This window comes from Leptonotus elevatus, chromosome 3 (genome assembly GCF_054856555.1).
Source record: "Leptonotus elevatus isolate MCC_2025b chromosome 3, RoL_Lele_1.0, whole genome shotgun sequence".
Taxonomy (NCBI): Eukaryota; Metazoa; Chordata; class Actinopteri; order Syngnathiformes; family Syngnathidae; genus Leptonotus; species Leptonotus elevatus.
This window is the reverse complement of record NC_141241.1, coordinates 14,174,970-14,198,288: the sequence shown is the minus strand read 5'-3', so window position 1 is coordinate 14,198,288 and position 23,319 is coordinate 14,174,970. Positions and strand designations below refer to the sequence as shown.

Below are 23,319 nucleotides of genomic sequence, written 5' to 3'. Positions count from 1 at the left end.
ATTCTGTGTTTTCATTTCATTCATCAAAGAATGTTTTTAGGTTTAACTCATTCACTGCCATTGACGGTTATAGACGTCAAAAATTCTTTCTAACTATTCTTATTAGTTTAAACATTTTTTTCCACCTATGTTAATTCATTCCAGGAGGCTGTTCCGATTATGATTACATATTGGTTATGTTAGTAAAGTATAGAATTACTTTTTAATGGCTGAGAATTCATAACATTTTAAATACTGTACTTATAATGTTTTCCAATTTGGCATTGTTATTTTTAACTTCATTAACTCATTCACTGCCATAAATTCATTATTTTAAAAAAATAGTATAAATTAGGGGCGAGAGGCGATTAACATTTTAAATTGTAATTAATCGCATGACTAGTTTAACATTTTGTCCCACTTTAGTTAACAAGAGTATGAAAACCTAGAATTTTTTTATTGTACATTAAGAACAGATATAAAATTTGTGATTAATCGTGAGTCAACTAGTGAAGTCATGCAATTAATTACGATTCAAAATTTTAACCGCCTGATGCCCCTAATTTTTAATAATCTTTTTTTTTTTTCGGGGCGTCAGGCAATTGCAATTTTTAATCGGAATTAATCGCATGACTTCACTAGTTAACTCACGATTAATCACAAATTTTATATCTGTTCTAATACAATAAAAAAATTCTAGGCTTTCATACTCTTGTTAACTAAAGTGGGATAAAATGTTAAACTAGTGATGCGATTAATTACAATTTAAAATGTTAATCGTCTGTCGCCCCTAATTTTTAATTAAAAAATAATAATAACGAATTTATGGCAGTGAATGAGTTAATGAAGTTAAAAATAACAATGCCAAATTGGAAAACATTATAAGTACAGTATTTAAAATTTGATGAATTCTCAGCCATTAAAAAGTAATTCTATACTTTACTAACATAACCAATATGTAATCATAATCGGAACAGCCTCCTGGAATGAATTGTGTCGAATTCAGAGACTTCACTGTAATAGAAAACAATGTGGTTCTTGAAGGATGAAGAAACAATGTCCATACTGTTAGACCTCTCTTCCAAGAGATGTCCTCCTAATATTGTATTCCACAACGTGGGTGGTCTTCATTGCTGCTAGCACATGCACCAGACAGCACCACGGTCCAAACAGACCACTTCCAATCACTTTAGTAAACAAGAAGTGCCAACCACACATATGAAGACTAGATACGCACGCGGTAGCAGACCGGCTAACAGTCATGCGTATAAATGGCGGCCATGTTGGCAAGGGCAACATTAACATCAAAGGCAATGCACGCAACCAATTTTCACGAGCTAGCGTGGCTCAAGGATGCTTGGTTGGGAATCGCTGCTCCAGGCTACTCATTACTGCTACTACTTGGAAACTTTTTAAACTCAATCACTTTTGATTTTGAAATGTTTTTTCAAATTGATTTTAGATGGCATAAAATAGTCAGGAAGGAGTCAATTTTTTTTTACCAGGGATAAATACACTTAATATTTTTTTAAACAATCAACTATACTATACAACGTATTCCACAAAATCGAAATACTTTGTGATGCTCAATTACTTAACAAATCTCTTTTTTAAATCCGTAGTGGAAATGAAACAAAATTATAATTTGCAAATAATGATATAAGAAAAAAATGGGTAACAACAACCCTCTTACTGCAAATCTCATTGGTCTGAGCTTTAAAGTCAATTGTCTTAAACAGTAGTGCCGGTCATCACAAGAAAGCAGAGCGTCCCTACATGAGATGTCAGCGTAGCTTTCATGTCACCACAGGGAGCATCTTAAGGCAGTTAAGCAAATGTTAGGGGACGGGGGGTGGTCAGCAGCCTGGGGCTATAAATCACTGTCCCTGACGGTAGCCACTCCGCTCTGTGTTATGACAACACAACATTACAAATGCTATTATGACCCATCTGTGAGCACAACAACAAAGCAGATGCTTGGGGAGCAAGTGCATGCGGGCGGACTCGGAGTTAAATTGAAACCTTGGACAAAACTAGAGTCAGGGTGCGGCATCTTTTTGTTAATATAAATTTGCTATTTTTTGTGAAGACGGGTAATAGTTCTTGATGTTTTATGTAAAGTATAACAGATTGACTATTGTAGTGGTGCTTTCATCTTTGCGATCCAATTTATCCACTCAAGAAGGAGCAGTACAATGTCCATTGAATAAAATATGGCAAAAACAGTTTACTTCTTTAAATTCTATTAAAATATCATTGCTGTGTTTTCCCCCGGTGTTATTTTTCTTATTAAAAAGATTGATGATTCCATTCATTTCAACGCGGAAATTACACAAATCTAACATTACACATAACACTTAGCGATGTTATCAGATTAAAATCCTTTCAATTAGAATTTAGGGCCATCTGGATAATCCACAGGACTCCCTGGATTACTAATTACAGCATAAATCCGGATTTGATCAATTTCCATTAACCTTTGTTTAAAAAAAAAAAAAGATAAGAGTGGAGGAAGGAGAAGCGAGGTATGAACGAGGGTCATGTGTGGGTCAAAACAATCCAGGGAACCTGGCTGTGTTCTGCCACCTCTCATTGCTCATACTGGACTACGATTTGAAACCACAGGGTTCGACATTAGCGGTGGCCTGAGGATGGCGCAACCGAGCCACAGAAAATGGCCCAAACGTGATTTTTTTTGTTTCGGCCCCAAAGACCTTTATCATCGAAAAACCCGGCAGAACAGGAATGCACTGATGATGCAAGAAATAAATAAATAAATAAATTTAAAAAAAATAAAGTTAAAGTTATAAAGGTTAGCCTCATGTTGCTAGCTCGGCTAGCCTGATCGTTGCTAGCCTTAATAGATTCATACTAGTGGACGAGAACAACAAGGGCAAGGATGCAAAGTGATGCTGCTTTGTTGCCAAATTAGTATGTCCAAAAATATGCGGACAATAACTGAAAAGACAGCAGGGCCACTACATCTTGGCTCATGGTTACTCAATGCCCACCCAAAAAGGCTTAACGTTGAACCCTGAACCAGTTAGATGAGTCAGCGAGAGTGCAGCAGTGTTTGCACACAGCAGAGCAGGTAAATAATTGCAGAGGGAGACAAATGCCATCAACACAAGAGGCTTTTTCCCCCTAGTGAATTTCACAAGACCAGCCGTATTATCATCATCATCATCATCATTATAACTGCAGTAAGTAGTCTAGCAGGACCTGAAGCATGCTGCACAGCGAGCACACTGTGTGGCATCAGGCCATTAACAGCCGGTGTGCAGATCATCTTCATTCCTTTGGCATGCAAGAACAAGTGAGATAAAACTGCCAAGGCAAACTGTAGACTCACTGCCATTGGCCCGCTTACATTTGAACCCTTGCATCAGGAGCGGGTGTGTAAAGGCACTTTCACCTTGTGCCGTGTTCTCAGCCTGGGTTCATTCGAACCCCAGGCGTTCAGTGAATCATTGTGTTTTCTTAATCCCTTCATACTAACTACTATGTCGAGCAAATAAAGAAGGTGGTCGGTCTGGTGTTCCACAGGGTTCAATTTTGGGGCTTCTGCTGATTTCATCGTATCTGCTGCCCCTGGGCTCTAGCTTAAGAAAACAGCGGTGGTTGTTTTAAAGTGCTCTATAAATAGTTCAGTGATGGGAGTCAGCATCTTACTGCATGATTTGCAATGCCAACTAGCTACCTCTCAAAACTAAAGGAACGCTTCCTTAAGATGCACGGAGATGGAGAATACAAGAACACACTTTCTGAATTCAAAGTGAAGACAGCCAGACTTGATAAAAAGGCTACTCTCCCATATTTATTTATTTATTTATTTATTGATGGGGTTCAGTCCCTCCAACTAGGTTAAGAATAACTGCCCCAACTTAGGTAATAATGAGTCACACAACAGCAGCATAGTTCCATTTAAGATACCGCATTACAATACCCAAATACATTTTTTAATTGGCAAATACAGTACATATTGTACAATACCAAATGTGGGGTCATTTTTGGCAATTCAGATGAATTGTGATTTTTTAAGTGTCTTTTTTCATGGAATTGTTCACCATATCTAACTGTTGTGTATTGTGAAGTGAGTTAAGTTGAGTTATCTCAAATGTTTGCAGTAAATGGTATGCTTGTAAACAAAATTGTCCCAACACAGACTCATATCTTGAAAAACTCGCAAGTCGGGTCTGTCGTATGTCAAGGAACCAATATCATCACTACCACTAAAAAGAAGCTCTAATTAGTGCCTAATATCGGTCTAATTTAAAATTACTAATGTCTATCAACCATTCCCACAATGCAAGTCAATCAATGATTCATTAACATTTACTACTACTACTACTACTACTACTACTACTACTATACAGTTAATGATCGATCTTTATGCAAAGATGATAAATCACACAACAGCGTCTTTAACACAGATCAACAGAACGTCTACCCGGAACTTTTTTTCCTTTTTTTTTTTTGACAAAGGATCACATCACAATACAGAGCGTTACCTGCTGTTCTCTCCAGTGACAGTGAGAAGCCATGCACTCCTCTCCTCCTCCTCCTCTTCCTCACTCTCAACAAGTGACGCAAAGTCCTACAAACATCAACGTACCCCGAAACTGTCTCCTCCCCCCTCATTCAATATTCATGGCCTAATTAGTACCGTCATGGCGGATTTAAACGTGAGGAGCTCCTCAGACGGAATGTGCTGCATCCTCGATAAAAAGGTTCGTTGACGTTTATTTACCATCTTCCAAGTTAAAGAGAATTACATTTTAAAAAAAGAAACAGAAGAAGAAATGGGATAAGAACACCCTTTATAAAAACAAAGAACATACTGCTATTTAAATCGATGTTTTCAACCAACGTTTTACTTGAAATTACTCTCTTAAAATAGATCAAATAATCTGATAAAGACTAATTGAGCAAAATTTGGACCAAAAAAATACATTCAACGTCGAAGTACATGCCCTGGACATTTCATTAAGTACACTTTTTTTTGTGAGGGGGTCAAAATATTCGAAACAGCCCTCAGTGTAAGCATTGTACAAGCTAAACACTGTATATTAATGTTGGTCATGATAATGGTGCATGAGCTAAGTAGGCTACTGTATCTTTTTTAGGTGGTAGTTTGTACAAATACTTTGAAAACCGGATGCCACATGCAAGTTGCTCAATCTCATCTGGGATCAAAAACATGAGGAGCCCATCCACTGTCTACATCCGGTACCATTTCGCTCAAATTGTGACCCCGTGACATCTGTGTTGTGACGTAAGTAATCCGACAGCGGAAAAAACAAAACATAGTAAGGTGACACTGTGAACTCAATGTCGCTTACAGTCAGAATGTGACTTGAGTACAGCACACAACAGGGAAGGATCAAGAATGTTGCGTCAAACTGGTTTATTTACTGTTTTATACTTTTTCTTTCTTTACTTGAGGCTAAGCGATTAGAGGAAGGCCACAAGGACATTTTATAAAAATGTAGCTTCCTAAGATTTAGTGAACACAAGAGAAATCTCATAATTCTAAAATTACACTTAAAACGACCAGATTGAGCCAAATAGCAACATTTTCAATTTATTGTATTGTCACAATCCGCAAAGGCTGAATTAAGGCAACTGGACATTTTGTTTGTTTTCCTTAAAAGAACACTAAAATGTGACTTTACTATCAGGCTTACGATATGTTAATTTCGCAGCACTTACCCTCTTTCCCGTCACTAAGTTTGATGAGGTGCTTCTATCCGTAGACATGTCACATCCACACCTTTAGAGGAAATGGAACTCTGAGTGAGAAGCCAAGTTGTTTAAAGGAAAACAGGTTTCACAACTTTCCCCAAGAACTCCCACCTACCTGGGTTTTGTAAACCTGCCAAAAAGCTGAAGGGAAAATAGTTTTATACAAACACAAGAAAGAAGGCAGACTGGTTAATATGAATAATACATAATCGTTAATGGTCTCTTATTTCTTTGCCTGCAAACGGGAAGCCTTGACCTTTTTGGGGGGATTTGTTATCCTTTAAACCACAAGACTCTCAGCCAATCAGTGTAGTATGAATTAAATAATGATAATAAATGCCATTTATAATTACAGTAAAATACAATTTAGCACACCACATAGTAGCTGAAGCACATCTTATTTTTCTTCCTCTTAATCTTAATTCCAATGAAATAAAATTAAACCAACAAACGTATCCTGGTAAATGCTACAGGAAATAAATAGGTTGCCTATTTTTGTGGTTCAAAAGTCCTAATGTTACAATACCAAATTAAAAAGGGAAAGCCTAAAATGTAAAAAAAAAGTAAATAATTTTTAACATCTTAGTATGATAATAGAGTCAAACATGGATGAAAGTAATTTCAATTGATTATAAAATATAACATTACACAGCCGTATCAAAGTTATTGATTAGCCCAAAGCTAAGCATAGAAAGAATATTTGGTTTGTTATTTGTTTGCATGCATGTATGTTTTTTTTTTTTTTTAATGATACAACAAATATCCAGTATTGCTGATTATTTTGGCTCATGGAAGATGGAACCCAATTTGAGAACCACTGCACTACAGAAATGACGACACACAAAAATAATAGGCATACATATATGTTCATACTATATAATGGAAAATTAATATAGTTGCAGGAGGGAAGGGGGGGGGGTCGTCGGTTCCGATCCTTTGCAGACAGGAGGCGAATTTGGCGGCCTAAATGCATGTTAGAACTCCTGAATGCGACCTTTAAAACGCAATGAACATGTCAGTGGAACAAACTGTAACTAAGCTTAGTGACGTCTTTCCCCACATGGCCCTTTTCACATAGTCAGACTCTTTGAGGATCCCCCAGCCCTTTCTTCTCCTACTATGGGAACAATGCAGCTCATTACAATTTGTGTAGACGGCCCAAGTCCAGCATGTGTCTCAACCAGTTTGACCAGTAGCGGACTGGTTGGCTGCTATCCGCCCCCCCCCCCCCCCCCCCCCTCAAAGGACAGAGGCTTGCCTCACATCGGCACAGAGACGCGTTTGTTTCTCAAAGGGCTGACAATCGTTTTGCGTTATGGCTGTACTATGATAGTCATGTTTTATTCAACAGAGAGCGAATATTTTGATCATGAGAACACTGAAGGGCAGCATCACGTTGGACAAGTTAACATTTGGTTCACAAATGCAAATGTTCTGAAGCCAGCTGTACGCAGCCACGCGGCCGAAACAGCAACTGCATAAATGTTCAGCTCTGATGTGCTAATCAAGAAAGGTGCTTCATACCTGTCATTTTTGTGGTGACACTCAAGTGATTCTATCTGCAACAATGCATTGTTTCAAATGTGTTTCTAGCTATTGCTAGATTAATTCATAGTAAATATTACTCGTACTGCACGATATTGCAGTTGCACTGTATGCATTGCTCTCAAACGCATTTAGGCAGATGGCCGTCCTTGCAATGTTACAGCTCAATGTTTGTAGTTAGTTCTTTCCCACTGTTGCCCAAGTGCTTGCTCAAATGGGAATCTGTTAGGTCTCTTTATTATACTAAATGAGGAAAGTAATTTGGGCATGTCAATTAGGGTTATTCTGAGATGTTCTTGATGTCCACCTCTGCATATGTAAATACTTGAATAACCTGAAATACTTTTTTTTTTAAACCTAAAATGATGCTGACATGGCAACAACTTCCACACAGAAAAAAAAGAGAAAGCAAAGTAATACATGTGGTATTTTATTTACAATCAACATCTTGAGAAGACCAAGAATATTTGATTGCATAAAAGTGACCTCAAAAATTGCCAAGTTGTTGGAAAACAATGAAAAAGTTGGTACTGAATATTTACTTCTGTGAAAATATAAATCTATTCATCATTAAAATGTGAGCTATTCAAAGGAGTATAAAGACAGCTGCAGTTTACCCTCAGGAAAACAATATTCATAAAAATGACTCTTAAAAGCAAAATGTTGAACTGAAACCGTAGATACAGTATTTTGTTAGCAATACTCCCACCACTTATTTTTTGTACAAAATTTACACTATATATATATATATCATGAATAAACTTATGAGTTGACACACTATTAAAAAAAAAAAGGGGGATGTTTTACAAACTGTATATAGCTAAGGTTAAATATATATATTTTTATTACAATCAATAAGCTTCTCTGCATTTCAACCTACTTATCGAAACAATTGATAAAGGCTTGTTAGATTTGCCGGCTCTCTAATTTCTACCGCAATCTAGCATCAATATTAATCTGGCTAAAAAAATAGAAACTATAGATCTATAATAGCGACCATTAAAAAAGGGTCTGTGGTAACAAACACAGACTGGGAGGAGCTTATAGAAGAAAACGTTCCAAAACAAAAGCCCTTGTCCTCTCTTCATGCTTTCCGCTGAGACAGAAGAGGCGAAGATTAGTTTCCATTAGTCTACTTATTAAGACCTCATCTTGGCCTCATTGGCACCATATTGCAAAGATCCTTGTGTCGTTTCGGGGACAAGACATAAAGTGTTTTTTGGAATCTTCGGCTGTTCATCGGCAGGCCTGCTGCACTTGATTTATCAGCTCCCCAAAACGGTCGAAGAGCCCCTCCAGCCAAGCTCCATTCCGCAGGCACTTCTGCACAGTTTCCTCCTGCCCCAGCTCCCCCCCCTGCGCCCGCTGGGTGGCGATCTGGAGAGCAAAGACCGCGATGATGAGGAGTAGCCTCCATAAAGCAAAGTTCTACTGAAGTAACATCTGTCTCACCTCATCCTTACACATGAGGTACGTGTGGTACTTGTAGTGCTGTAGAGAGTGATACAGAGAGAACCACTGGCTTTTCTGTTGGTCCACTGTGTACTCCTGCACAAGTGAAGAGACGTGTAATAAATCATGTGCAATTGCACCCTCTGCTGGACAAACAAACAAACGACAAAAGGAATGTTAAGTCTCCTACTTGAGGCTCTTTGTGAGGCATCTTGTCAGGCTTCATGGTCTTCTTGTTGTAGGCCATGCCACCAAGTCGCACTTTGAAGGCAGGCGTTTGCCCCTCGTTTGGCAGCTCCGTCACCACTGAAATCTCTGGGAATCTGTCCAGTGCCGTCTGTAGATAGAAGAAATAATCACATCAGTGTTCTGCTAAATTGCAGTTGCTCCTTTTTTTAATAGTTTTTTTTAATTTTTTTACTATACACGCAAATTAAATTTAGACTTATATGCCTTCAGTGTGATGCCCAAAAAATGCCTGGCAGCAGAGAGGTCTTGTGTAAGAGATGCAGCATAATTAACAACAGGGGGAAGAGGCAGAGAAGGTCCCCAACTAATTTCCAGTAATAGTCGTTCCCACAGAGCAGAGAGGAAAATATGCGCTAGTCGTATGCTCTGTTTTAGGTGTTACCGCTTCACTGCATCACGAAACGGCATCAATGGAACGAAACCCACCTTGAGGACTTGCTCAATGTGCAATTTGTGAAGCAAGCGTCTTCTGTTATCACTGATCAAACCCTCCATCCTTCTCATATGTGGCAGCAGCAGCTCATCTGTGGCCGTGACAGGACAGGCAAAATGAGAGATCCAGAGACAAGCTATTGATTTGCTGAGAAACGTCCTTTGGCAGTTTACCATTGGTTCTCTCAAGTTCCGTCATCACATCTTGGTCGAGGGCAACGCTGACGAGCAGCTCCACAAAGCTCCTGAAAGTCTCCTTCATAGTTCGTGTGTTGAGAAGTCGCAGCGCAAAAGGCACAGGGGGGGTTAACTCTAGGGGAAATAGGACGAGGAAGCGAGAAGAAATTTGAGACCGCAATCCTGATCCGACCTCCCGATCTGAAATCGCTTCTTTACCATCTTCTTCGGCGGATGATCCCGAGGCAGCGGCTGATAACGCCTCCTTCCATTTTCTCCTCTTCTTGGGCGGGGGTTCGGCCCTTGGCTTGTGGGGTTTGGGACGGGGCTTTTGGCTTGGAGAGGACAGGAAAGGGCTGGCTGTCAAGCCCAGCAGAGTCTTCACATGAAAACCCCTGTGAAGCAGACCAAAGGACGACGTCACGGATGTGCCTGAAACGGGTCGGCAACTATGCTCCCCCCCTCTTAAGCCCACAAGTGTTAACACACCTTAGTGAGGTCATGGGCTTGCAGCGTGGCTTCTGACTGCACACGCGGACATATTCCCTTTTGTTAACTGTGTCCAGAAACTTCACATAGACCCTTTGGTACATAGTTTTAGCATCGCCAAAGTATCCAAGATACTACACGTAGAAAACAAAACATGTTGAATTAGATACAACCTACAAAGACACAATAATACACAAAATTTCAGATTTAAAATGTGCATTTCAGCTTTGGTGGGTCAAGACGTGTTTGGACAATGACAGATGGCGTTTACTTTCGCTGACACTTATTTGAGTAATGCACGCTTACTCACGCTGTTAGTGGCAGAGAAGACGCGCTTTCCGTCTCTTAACTCGGGCACAAATTTCTGCAGCAAAGCCTTCTGGACTTTCCAGATGGCAGGAGGCTCACTTCCTGCGCGCATTGTCCCCTGGTAACGTCACACAATACATATGAATTGAAATACTGAGAGACGTAAAATACTTTTTTGAATTGGGGCATTCACTTATGTTGCATTCAGATTTACTTTCTCGAACGTTGAATCATTTGCAATTATTTGTATACCTTCAAGGTCTCAATGTCCTCATTCCTCACAACAAACTCGTCTCTTTCCCGGTACATTCCTTCCCCTCCGCTGTCCGACAGCTCCTCGTCAGTCAGTCCCTCAATTGCCACACTTAGTAACTGAACGGCGAGCTGGCCAGGCGCCGTTGCGTCAGGCTCCTGCTTGATCGCAGATGCGGTTACTGCGGTGACTGCGGTTGGCTTTTGAGCAGCGGTGGGTATTAGTGCCAAGCGGGCGTCTGTGAGGCTGAGTGGCACAGTGGGAACTGGGGCTGGTTTCGGCACCATACCGGAGACGTGGTTATCTGCAGGGAGATTGTGATGTTGAATTGTTGCTTTCATCATTCAAATGTCCATCTTTACACAGTCAATTCTGTCTAGTAAATTTGACTCTATTTAGAGTGGGACCAAGTAGACCCAGTTTCAGAAGAAACTTGGAAGATAGTAAAATAAAGAATTGGAAAACATAAAATAAAAGTCACTCGAGGTCTCCTAAGCTGAAGGTTGAGAGTTTGTTCCTCAACCTTTGAGTGGCTTTTACTTTTTTGTCTCAATTCTTTATTTCACACTATAAATATTAGCCTCCTTTAAAACTGTCTTTTTGGTCCCTCTCTAAACAGAGTCAAATTTACTCTACAGAATTTACTGTGTAGTCTAGGTTAGGTGCGGGGAACCTGAGGCCTGTATGAACATTTGATCCAAAATTTTTAAAAACAAATCAAAGTTATAAAAAAAAAAAATCCCCAAAATATTTAACCCACGAATGCTCATAATAAATACCATTAACGTGTTTGTTTGATATTTTGTCAATTATTTATTTGGTATGGCCCACAACGGACTTTATAGAAACTATAATGGCTTCCGTTTTAGAGTCCAGGTTTACCCAATACTGATGGTTCCATTCAGATGCAATATAGTGCTACTGTACCTGGCTGGACTTTCCGTTCTGAAGGGTCGTCAAGAGCAGAGAGCACGGAGCTGATGCTGTTCCTCAGTGCCTGGTTTCTTCCCGTGTGCTCCTCTTCATCGGAGCTGAACGACGGCAGCGTCTCCAAGTTCTTCTGCAGGTCTTCATCCAGACGTTTCTGCTGAGAGCTCGCTACATGACTTTGCTGGGAAATCAGAGAGCCCGATAGAGTCTGCATTTTGGAGGGCAAAACACATGGTGGTGGTGGTGGTTTGGCCAAGGGAGCAGACTTTTTGGAGCGGCCTGCAGTTCTTGAAGGACTTGATGAGTACTGCTGTTTGGGGCCAGATTTGATGAAGTCCAAGAAAGAGCCAATGAAACCAGTTTTCACCTCTGGCTGTTTGGCTTCCACTTCCAGAATCTTCTGCCGGATCCTCTCTTGTTGCGGACAACCGTCATACACACTTTGTGAAGCAGATGGGCTGGCGTCGCCACCCTTGGAGTTAGGCCGCTTTGCCTGCCCAGTGCGCTTTGCTGGTTTAGGTGGTACATTATCCTCTCCAGAAGCTTCTGGCATTGTCAAAGCCTTGGAGTCGACTTCTTTTTTGGGGAAGTCCGGTACGCATTCCATGAGCTCGTTCTCAGTTTTGATACACTTTACATTACTAACACTGCGGTGGAAACCTGAGGGGTCATAAACCTGCCCTGCTGAGTGATAGTTGTTTTCAGCGTCGTCTTTATCCACTTTTATATTGAGATCAGAATTGTTGCTGTGGTGAATGGACTTTCCTTGTCGGTCTGTAGAAATCTGTGCACGGTTTAGTGTCATAGCCAAGGAGCGAGAGTTAGTGTCTGTGAGGATCGTCTGTTGAGCTGTTGAGAAACTGGGTGACATTTGCGTTATATCCAACGTCTGAAAGGGATTCTTGGCATCAACAGGACTTGCCATCAATGCCATTTGAGCTTCTGCGGAGGACGCACATTTGGCAAAGTCTTGTGGTGTGACGCCACAAGCAGCCACCGTCGCAGCCAGGATATCGTCAACGTTTGATAAAATATTTCTGTCGTCGGCAAGTAACATGGAGTCCGAGAAACAAAGAGAGTTCAGGGCAAAGTGGTTCTTAGCATCATTAGACTGGTGAACAGCTGACTGGCTGTAGTGGTCTTTAGAAGCGTCCGAGCATCCTGAGCTCTGCTCAGACACGACTGCAGCCCGCTGACTTTGGCTTTCAGTTACATTGGGACACAGTAGCTCCCGATCCATCTGAAGATACTGGATATTAAGCGGGCCCAAGCCCTGGCCTGATTGAAGGCCTTGCACTGATACGACCTTTGAAGACATGTGGGCATTGTGCACGAGGGGCTGCTGAAGAAAAATCATCTGGTTCGGCTCCAAGAGAACCTGAGCACTTGGGACAGAGATAAAGTGGGTGTGATCCTGGTGGTTTTGTTGCGCCTCGGATGATTTGATGATGGGATGCTGTTTAAGTGGTTCGGGACTAAGAAGTTCATGTGACGATATAATACTGGAGTTGGTTGTTTTTATATTGGCATTTTCCTGTCCATTAATTCCACTAAGGTGGTTATGCTGTTGACTGTGAATTTGCGCTGCATTGAGGTGTGTAAGATGCTCATCAGAATGCGACGTGTCTCTGATGACACTTTGCGTTTTGTGGACGTCATCCATTTTTGATACAATATAGATGACATTGTTTTGAGCTGCCGTGGTGCCGTTTGCAACCGAGCCCTCCATGGATGCCTGTTGGAGAGCTTGTAGCTCCTGGATAGGAAGTTCTTCAAATGTCGCTTTGCAATATGTTGGCTTTATGTCCTTTAACGATGAGCTGATATTGTTATTCAAAGCTTGCGGGTAGGTAGCAGACACGGTCTCATAAATTCCTTTTGTCTGCACTGTTGCCTGCTGGGAAATGGGGACAGAGCCTTGCATCAGGGTGTAGTCTTGTACAGAAGTGGGCAGATTCTGTCCACAGGTGGGTTGGTAAGAGGAGTTCATGGATTGTGCTGTGGCATAGCGCTGGGATTGAGTCACTGAAGCCCGCTCCTGTGACTCTGACGAATAAGTCACATTTGGGTCAGTCTGAGAGTGAGATGAGGGATAGCTCTCTGAGAGAGCCCCCTGACACAAACCCTGGACACCATACTGTTCTTGGCTCAGCATTGGACTAGAAGAGTACACAAGAGCCTGACTCGAAGATGCCCCACTGCCAGACAGACTGGACAGGGAAGGTAGTGTCTTATAAAGGGATGACAAGTTGCCTGATGAAGAATGAGAGGGCTGTGACTGCGTATGTGTCGTGATATAGGACTGGGACAGACTGCTGGACATAAGGCTGGATAATTGGTTGGCAATTACAGAGTTCTGCTTTTGCCCAGGGTTGGAATAACTTTCAGTGGGTTGAGATGCTAGGTTCTGAGAAAGTCTGTGACTCTCCTCATGGCCCGCAGAAGCTAATTTGGAGGAATACTCTTTAGTTGTCGGCACTGTGGTGCATGAATAGCTTTGAGTGACTGAGTCCACTTTGTGCTGAAGAGCACCATTGACCCTATGAGATGAATCCTTTTCTGTGGAAGGACTGCAGGATTCCGGAGTCTCGCGGTGTTGGTCTTGTCGGTAGGGCATGCCTCCCTCACTACCGGAGCTGTAGTACCCCTGTAAGGACTCCTCAGAATTGGGTACTTGCTCTGAGGCAGAGTTGCTAGTCGAAGGCCTTTGGTGGTGTTTGATCACGCTACATTCTCGCTGAAGTGCTCTCTCGACAGAGCCAGAGAAAACAGTGGCCCCGTAAGATTGTGAGGCACTATGAGGGGCAGGAAGAGCTGACGGCAGAAGGCTAAACTGTGGTTGGAGGAGGTGGGGGGCTGACTCCTGAGCTGAGCGGTATGTGGAGGATTGGACTGGAAGAGTTGAGCCTAAAACGGGTCCAGACAGGTTGAAGGCCAGGGCAGCTGGAAGCACAGTTTGGCTCGGTTTGAGTTGGAGGAGGGAGTCGTGATGAGACAATAGACCATTGGTGGAAGTGCTGAGGGCTGAATCCTGGACAGCCAGGGAAGAGTTGGTGGAATAACTCTTGGAAGTATATGGACCGCTGTGTTGATAGCTTGACAAAGCAGCTGGAGAAGGAAACGTGGCACTAGCAGGCAAAGCACCAGTCAAATATAGCTCTGTGGTGGCGGAGTTGGTACCTGCATGGATAATAACAGCAGTGTGAAGGCAGTAATTTAAATTTCTCTTGTAGTTTACTACGGATGACAAAATCAATTTAAGAAGGGACAATGCGTTTTCACCTGCGGCCCATGATGGTGGTCTAAAAGGAGGAACTAGCGAGGCACTACCAGGACTTCTTGACTCCATGGATGAAAGGAAGCTCATGATTGAAGTATCTGAAGTATTAATGTTTGTGTCAAGTGCTCCTGCAAGTAAACAGAGAACAACGAAAGAAATTAGTCACTCAGAATAAAAATAAATAATCTTGAAAAATGTGCACAAAATTTAAAAGGTCAAACTGTTATGTTGCATGATGTCATGCAAGACTAGATGAAATCTTGTGAGACTCATCGCAGACACACTCGGTAATCGGTAGTTTTAGTTGAGTTTTTATACAGTGGATAACTTAACCTAACACTTGTAAATGTATGAAATGTCAATTAAAACATTAGCTGCTAAGTTAAATTAATAAAGGTTTAATCATGACAACCATTTGACCCTGGAAGGAAATAATTGTGTCAAATTCCATCATCGTTAATGTCTAAATGTTAACAAATTGACTAGCGCCCTGGAAAGGACTGCGTGCTACCTGATTGGTTCCCTTGTGTTTTTTAATCCAGGTGTGGGCAATTAATTTTGCAAAGTGGCCAAATGAGAAACTGGAACAAGGCCGAGGGCCAGGCCAACATGCTAACATCAACTTTGTATAATTTTTAATGTATTAAGAAAACGCATATTGTCTTGTTTTAATATATTAAAAAATAATAATAATAATTCTACATGTGTATGTGTAGATATGTATTTTTTATAGTTGGGATATACACACTTAAAATAAAATTATAAGCGTCCATTAAAATGGCATCTTTACAATTTAAAAAATTATAACGTTATTTTTTGTACACCAACCACCAACTTATAATAGCTATTGCTAGTCAGGACTCCCAGCGTACAGAATTATCAGGCTAAATCTTCTTGGCCCTCTTCCCTCCAACCAAGGTGCAGAAAATAGGAATTTTGCTAGCATTAGAACCACTGTTGTTATTTTTGCTAGTCTCTTTTTGGGAAAAATAGTTTCAGGAAAGTCGAAAAATATAGCAAAAACTTTGCTATAAGTTGGCATCACTTCAGACACAGTCGTAGCACTTGCAAGCTAGCTCACTTGTACTGGTGTTTACATAAAATCACAACTTCTAAAATAAAAGCACATATAACGTTTTATTTTGACTTCACGCTCACTGGGATGGCTGGTCAGAGGCTGTGTGTGGGTCATAGTTTTCCCAGGTGTGCCTTGATCTAATATTAAGAATATGTCCTTCTAGCACATAAGAAGTGCTTCACAACTCACCTGTGGCAGCAGCAAGATGCGCTGTAGTGTAGGTGGGGAGTTGTTGTGTTGAAGTGTAGCTCTGCCGCTGAAGGAGCCCCGCATCAAGCTGTGCTGCACCATAACTGGAACGGAATGCACAAAAACACATCTAAATGACATCTGGTTTTACCCCACACAGTAATAACTATGCATTAAGAAGCATACTGCAAATGATCAGAGTTGTCCTGTACGCTACATGATCAAATTGTAGAAACATTTTCATCAGAATTGCCACGTTATGCATGGCAACAAGCCTTCTAGTACTACTGTATTGGCATTTTAGTTTGATGACATCATTTAACAGCACCTAATCATGTCTGTAACAGTTGTCTTGTCTAAATTCAACACTGTAAGTATAATACAAGCATATCTATATCTTACTCTTTTTTTTTAAGTTACTTGCAATAGCTCCATCTTGCACAATGGTAAACTTTAGATTGCTGAAAAGCATCCATCTCAGTTGACCTTTCCTTGCATATAATCTAATCAGATACAACAGCCAACAATGTGCGTGCGCCCTGCTGATGAGGATAACTTTGTCTTACTCAGGCTTTAATCACTTTATCAATTGCAGCATCAAGTTAATTGACAATGAGTCTGTCAGACAAGATCTGTTGCAGCTCTATTTGGATTCATTTAATACATGATTATGCCTTTACCCGCTTTTTAAAATGCATAGAGCCAAATCACGTATGTGTCACTGGAGAATTGAGTTATTTACAACACCCACCAACACTTAAGTCACCAAGTATGGTTCCTATTACTGGTGACGAAGTTGCAATAAGTTTGCTAACTTTAGCATGGAGCTCGCTCCTCCACTGTGCTTCAGTATTTACGTTACAAGTAACTCGCGACGAACATGAGTATTTTAAATGCATATGTAAATGTCATCCCATTTGAAGCACATCGCACAATCGCTACTTTGAGGGCTGAAGCTAATTGAATGCGCTTGTTGTTTTGACTGTATGGATACGTTGCTGATTTGTGAGTCGAGAAAAAATACGTATTAACACAAATGCTATAGAAACGAACTAGAACAACATATGTATATATAAACAAAAACATTTTTTTTAAGATGACCAAAAACTGCCGGCAAGCACGGAGAGTAGACGCAGTGCTAGCTAAAACTAGCAAGGTAGAACGCATTAATAACCAATGGGAAAGCCGCTCACAAGTTAGCCAAAACTTGGAGCACAATCTTTTAATTATTTAAACGTGCATGTATTTCGCCAAGGCATCTGTCAATGCAAATTGTACTCCCTTAAGACCGCAACTAGGCCCTCCATCACCGACATTTCCTTCGTAAGGTGACCCACCCTCCCCTCCTCTCTCATCCATCAGTTACCTCGGCTTGATGGTAGCCGAGCCGCGGTCATAGGCCCAAGAATCTGCTGGCTGTGCTGCCGGAGCCAGGGCGTCCGCAAAGCTGGAGCTCGGGTAGTTCCTGTCCATCATCCGGTGAACGGCTCTCTTCCCCGGCGGAGCTTCGTGGAGCGGCGGGAACACATCGCAACAGCTGCGGTGCGGCCGACTACTGCAGTCCGGTCAGAGCGGCGCACGGCTCGCTAACTTACCCCCCGTGAGGTCGAGCTATTCCCCGGATGAAAAAAGTGTGTCTTCCCCCCCCACACCCCCTTGGTAACTTGTTAGCCTGTGTTCATCGCAGTGTCAATAAATACAACATGCTTTCATACACTTTAATAATGAACTTCCCAAGATGCATTGCAGTGATTGTACGCACTACTGGAAGTAATTTGGTCGATTCCAGTCACATAATTACTTTGTGTACACTCAAATAATTTTACTCTAGTGTTGTTCATACTGTATCAATTTCACTGTGTGGTGTCCACTGTCCAGTGTGCTGGTTAGTATAATATATTGAAAATTAAATTTAAAAAAACAAATACATATAAGATATAGTGGAGGTCATCTGAATCAAGATAACCTTGAAATAGTAAACTAGTCTTAAAACACCCAATTTTTGTCTTTAAAAAAAAATTAATAATAATGAAATTCATGCGGTTCAATGCCTCATCTTAAATGTATAAAAACATTTTTTAGCCATCTTTGCAATTTTTAATTGGGCCCCAATTGTTTTTAACTTATCAACATGCCAGTATCATAATGACAAAGCTGAACAATCAACAATACAATCCACCAGTCGCCATCATAAAAATCATTTAAATGTGCCTTGGCTTATTAAAGGTTGGGGGAAACTGCCTAATAGTTAATATATTTGCACCATCAAGCCTCTCCTTTCGCCAGAGGGCTGTTATGAAACAAACCATTTGCTAAGTTATAAAGTACACAAAAGATCAAACTAAAAGCCATGTGACGTAAGAGATGATTATGTGGCTCAGTTTTTATTTTTTCTTATTTTTTATTGAGTCTGTTGATATAAGGGCATGGAAATGATCACAAAAGAAATCAGCATTTGTAAAACCATCTACACAGATGTCATTGTTGTTTCAAACTTTTCACTTAAAATTGAATGTATCCTCTTGATGTTGATTTTTATATAAATTCATTTTACAGTGTGTTAAGTGCCATTATTTAATAAGAATTGTATATTTTAAAAAAAAACATTTAGAACATCTAGATTTTAAAGCAACACAAAGGAACTTTCAGTTTACATTGATTATGGCGACACCATATGGACAAAAGCGGTATTGCTATGTCTGAAGGAAGACCACATTTCCTATGAGGACAAGCGCATTGCGTCGTTTTGTAGCTCACTCCAGCGAGTGAAATTCGGGCCAATGTTGATCCTTGACTGTTCTTTCATCCGGGGTAGCTTTTAACATATGCCATAAAGCAGTCGGCACATTTGTAGGTTTTTTGTGTGTGGCAGTGTTCCATCCTCCTCAAAGTTGCTTAGTGCCAGTAAAAATGATACAGACCCCCTAAGGCCATGGCAAAGGTACCATTCAACTAGTTTTCCGTCAATGTTTCATTAGAAGCTTTATGAAAATATTTTATTACGGTTGAAAAGATCCTTAGTGCTACTTTAAGTATGCACAGTATGCTTCAACTAACTCGATGCGTTCGTGTATACAGTATTTTTTGCATGACTATTTTCATCTGGGTTTGGCACAGCCATTAAAGTCTGTTTTGCTATTTATTTATTTATTTTTCATTTCATGTCATGTCAAATATATTTCTGGCTTATGTAAATACCTTATGTTGACCCTTTCCTCCCCATAAAGAAAACATTTAAGTGATTTCACATTGCAGAAGTTCATTCTCAGTCTGGCACTCACCTTTACAGATATTTATGCAATAATTACAGTCGCAAAACCATCCCCACAATTGCATAAAAATAATATATATTTTTAAAACAACTGCCGCAAGAGACAGGAAGTGCTCAATCCTACTTTGCTGCTCAATAAAAGAGGTTAAAAAAATTACTTCTGTGGTGCCTTGATTTACGGATTGAATTTATTCTGTGAACACACGCGTTACTTCAAACACTCTTATCCCAAATGATCTTCCCCAATGAAATGAATGGAAATTGAATTAATCTGTTCCAGCCCTTGAGCTCCCTTTGGTGTATGTGGCTTGGCCATCAGAGGATAAGCAATAGACCATTTGTAGTCTCTTTTGGAAGAATATTTTTGTACTGTACGTGCCAGTGCTCGTATCGCACATTTTTGCTTGAAATTGGGGGGGGGGGGGGGGTTGGGCCACTCCTAAATCAAGGTACCACTGTTGTAATTTTATCTACTCTTGAATATAGGTTTGGATTTTAGTGCAAAAAAAGCAGAACACATGCTGCTGTACCTGTACAATACCTTTTAGGTCTATACTTTAGAAAGTTAAAATTAAAAGTGAATTAAATAAAAACGCATGAGCGTGATAGGGCAGCTCAATCCCCTTGATAAACAGGGGGCGAAGGCCTCTTGTGATCCTAAGAGTAGATGTGAAGCTCCTGAAGACTCTACCGACGAATACTTCCAGGTCGTGAACTAGCAACAGAAGAGAATATTGAATCTGTAAATAATGTGACTATATTCTATGATACAGTTCACTTAAGTGGTTTCCAGTTACCCTGGATAGGGAGGAGGTGGGGCATCATGTTGTCCGCTTTTTGCGATGGCCTGCTCGTAAGAGGGCAGTCCCAGGGGCTCGACTTCATCCATAGGCAACGGGGGCGGCGGCACAGGCTGTAAAGACACTTCCTCCAGCCGACGCATGATGAGGGGGGCATTGCTCCTCCTGGGACGAACCCGAACTGAGCTGTGCGGTGGAGAGTAGACATTTGCATAATCTCCATCAGGTGTGGTGTATTTAAGTTATATAATTTTTTTGGGTGGTGCAAAAAGATGACATTGGGGTATTCATAAAGAGGATTGCCTGATTTTGACAGTGCACATAATCTCAATCTCAATTTTTAGCCGTTTCTCATTTTGCGCTCTTGCATCTTTGCCTTGTGATCTCATGAAATATCATCAGCCGTGTTGTGTGTATCTGTAAATACCGGTTCAATTAAAGAGTATTGCACATGGAATTTATTAAATGTTGTACCTAAATAATTATATTTTAACTCATTCACTGCCATTGACGGCTATAGACGTCAAAATTTTATTTGAACTATTTCTATTAGTTTAACAATTTGACAAGAGTATGTAATAATAATAATAATAATTGTTTTATTGTATTAGAACAGATATACAATTTGTTATGAATCGTGAGTTAACTAGTGAAGTCATGCGATTAATTACAATTACAAATTTTAATCGCCTGACGCCCCTCAATTTTAATAATCTTTTCTTTACCAAAAAAATAAATAAAGTTAAACTAATAGAAATAGTTCAAATGAATTTTTGACGTCTATAGCTGATGGCAGTGAATGAGTTAAACCAACAATTCTTAAAGATTAAATGCATTGAACTTAAAAGTTCAATTACCACTGGAAGGGATTTTACTAAATCAATATTATTAGCTGGTGTTAGCCCCTATCTCGCTCACCTGGCTTGGCCGAAGTCATCCTTACATTTGCCTGGACAAAAATACCAGCTGAGTAGGCCCACGAGAACAAAGATGACTCCGACAGCAACCAACGCCACTAGGAGGGAAGTAATGTCCACTCTTGAGGGTCCCTTGGCCTTCTCTGTGGATCATCATAAGCAACAACGTGAGCATCATCGTGTGACACTTCTTTTTCATCATCACACTGTTGTGCCGATGTGGACTTTTTGTCTGAATCAACAAAATATACATATATGGGCGTGATATTAAATGATCTCTCATGCGAAAACAAACGCTCCGGAAGACGAGGCTAATGAGCATTTCCCTTTTAAACAATATATGCTCAGGTGGATAGACAGGTTTGAAGAGAGCTGTACATTCTTCAAGTGCGATTGTAAACAACACCGTAACTCAATTTTGGCTTTACAAAGATCCTAATTTTCAGTTAAATGTGTTTATTACTGTGGTTGTATTTTATATTGTATCCTGCTGAAATCAGCAAATTAAAGTAAATAATTGTAAAAAATAAATAAAATAAAATAAATTGAGCGATATTATCTTTAATCAAAGCTGTTTAAATATGTATTTGGCCTATAATTACTGCCTTTGGATCTATTATTCATATTGCAGTATTTATTGTAATGTTGTGTACAATTTCATGAGCACGATTTAATACCACAATAGCGAAATGATCATCCTTACCTGCAGTGTATTGCTTCCAAAATTCATTCTGCAAAACACAAATCTGTGTAAATCCTCCCATCTTAACACATGATATGACATATTGTGTGACTTAACTGTAGCCTGGACGTCTTCGAAGACCTCCCTTGCTTCTTCATAATTGCAGTCCTCTTCTTTACACTCCCTTTCCAAGTTTCCAGGGACAAAAATCTCAAAGTCGAATCGGTTGAACAGCAGACGACGACCCAGGAACGAATTTGCCTCTCCTTCGTCCACAAACACTGACAGTCCAAACAGATTGCAATCACATTTAAAGTCTAGGCAGAGGTGGCAAAAATATTCACACGCTGCATTTAAATTGACGCACAAATACGCTCAAACTTAACAAACAAACAAACAAAAACAATTGCACGTTGTGCATTTGAAACAACCACACAGTCTCCGGTAGCATGCGATGGGAAATACCAAAGGCATGCAGGCTAACAATTAGCTCACAGGCATATAGTCTTTATCATCTGCGAAGAACAACTAATAACCCTGCTGTACTGATTAAGCCTATGGAGGGGCTAAGTGTCCAGTACAGTACTGTAATGAAGAAGGGTCACCAAACTTAGTCAAACAGTTTTCTCTTCCTTCTTTATTCCAGGTCAGGGATTGAGGGCTCCCTTGATTTATTAAAAAACTAAAAAAAAAAAAATTTAAATAAAAATGTGATTAAGAAAAATAGAATCATGTTTCCTATACTACATTGGATAGCCAAACATCTGCATTTTTGTAAAAAAAATATGTCAGCATTTTTATTTAGAGAATATTTTTGTTTACCAAACTTATTACAACACGCATTGAGAAACACATTATGAACACTATTGTGCATGTATGTAGATATTATGTCTATTCAAATGTTTTGTCATACATCTGGTTAGGAAATGCTTGTTCCTATGTGCCCCCCCCCCAGTAGCACTGATTTAAAAAAAATAATAATAATAATAATAATAAATACACATTGTGGCCCCCTCCATATAAGTTGTCCATTCCTGCTCCAGATGAATTATACTAAATGTCAGATATGAGCTTGTATAAGGAGGCAAATGATTTACCTGCTTCTTGCGAGTCATCCTCGATAGAGCGCAACCTGCTGACGCAGGCCAAATCTACACAGGTGAAAAAGAGGAGGACGAGGAGGAGGTCAAGATGAAGCAACATGGTCGCGCGAATACAAACACGACATCAAAGGGCCCTAAATGGAAGTTTCAGCCACATAAGTCCACTTTGTCCTCTTCCACCCTAGCCGACAACAGCCGTTTTTATCACCGGGAGTCAACGTCGACACATATTATCGAAACAAAAAGGGTACGTGTCTGTACTGATAAGACTCAGGAAACGTCACGAACAGTTTTCTTGACCGTTTTAGTCGATTACCCCAAAAATAAAGACGGGCAATTTGTTATGGACGTCTTTCCTAGAGGACGCCCGTCCCTTCGAGTTGGGTTAAAAGGAATCTTGTTTACGCTCAAGTCAAAACTCTTCCTTGAACTACCTGCG

General features: G+C 40.4%; 3 protein-coding genes and 1 long non-coding RNA gene across 6 annotated transcripts in view; 1 reads left to right on the top strand and 3 right to left on the bottom strand.

The window, feature by feature from the left end:
- depdc7a (DEP domain containing 7, paralog a) overlaps nt 1-5,764 on the bottom strand; it is a 14,228-nt gene extending 8,464 nt beyond the window's left edge. Inside the window, exon 1 of one of the 3 annotated variants that reach the window (XM_086070421.1) lies at nt 5,692-5,764. The gene's annotated coding sequence lies outside the window, so the exon portion shown is untranslated. Of the gene's footprint in view, nt 1-1,045; nt 1,154-4,490; nt 4,545-5,691 lie in introns of those variants that run through there. The other 2 variants (XM_086070422.1, XM_086070423.1) reach the window with 2 other exon arrangements.
- LOC147177042 (uncharacterized) lies at nt 4,633-19,312 on the top strand. The gene is made up of 3 exons (XR_015094294.1): nt 4,633-4,709; nt 5,106-5,254; nt 17,470-19,312. It is a non-coding gene; the product is annotated as an uncharacterized LOC147177042 (long non-coding RNA).
- On the bottom strand, nt 7,684-17,742 carry qser1 (glutamine and serine rich 1). The gene is made up of 13 exons (XM_086070419.1): nt 17,474-17,742; nt 16,108-16,211; nt 14,843-14,968; nt 11,558-14,740; nt 10,630-10,934; nt 10,379-10,495; nt 10,069-10,202; nt 9,799-9,974; nt 9,577-9,714; nt 9,397-9,494; nt 8,912-9,058; nt 8,722-8,817; nt 7,684-8,646 (listed from the first exon to the last, which is right to left on the bottom strand). Exons 1-13 carry the CDS (start codon nt 17,581-17,583, stop codon nt 8,506-8,508), a joined length of 4,875 nt encoding a protein of 1,624 aa, XP_085926545.1. The 5' UTR covers nt 17,584-17,742; the 3' UTR covers nt 7,684-8,505.
- prrg4 (proline rich Gla (G-carboxyglutamic acid) 4 (transmembrane)) lies at nt 18,162-23,319 on the bottom strand. The gene is made up of 6 exons (XM_086070424.1): nt 22,875-23,319; nt 21,895-22,058; nt 21,799-21,826; nt 21,097-21,238; nt 20,176-20,364; nt 18,162-20,093 (listed from the first exon to the last, which is right to left on the bottom strand). Exons 1-6 carry the CDS (start codon nt 22,978-22,980, stop codon nt 20,066-20,068), a joined length of 657 nt encoding a protein of 218 aa, XP_085926550.1. The 5' UTR covers nt 22,981-23,319; the 3' UTR covers nt 18,162-20,065.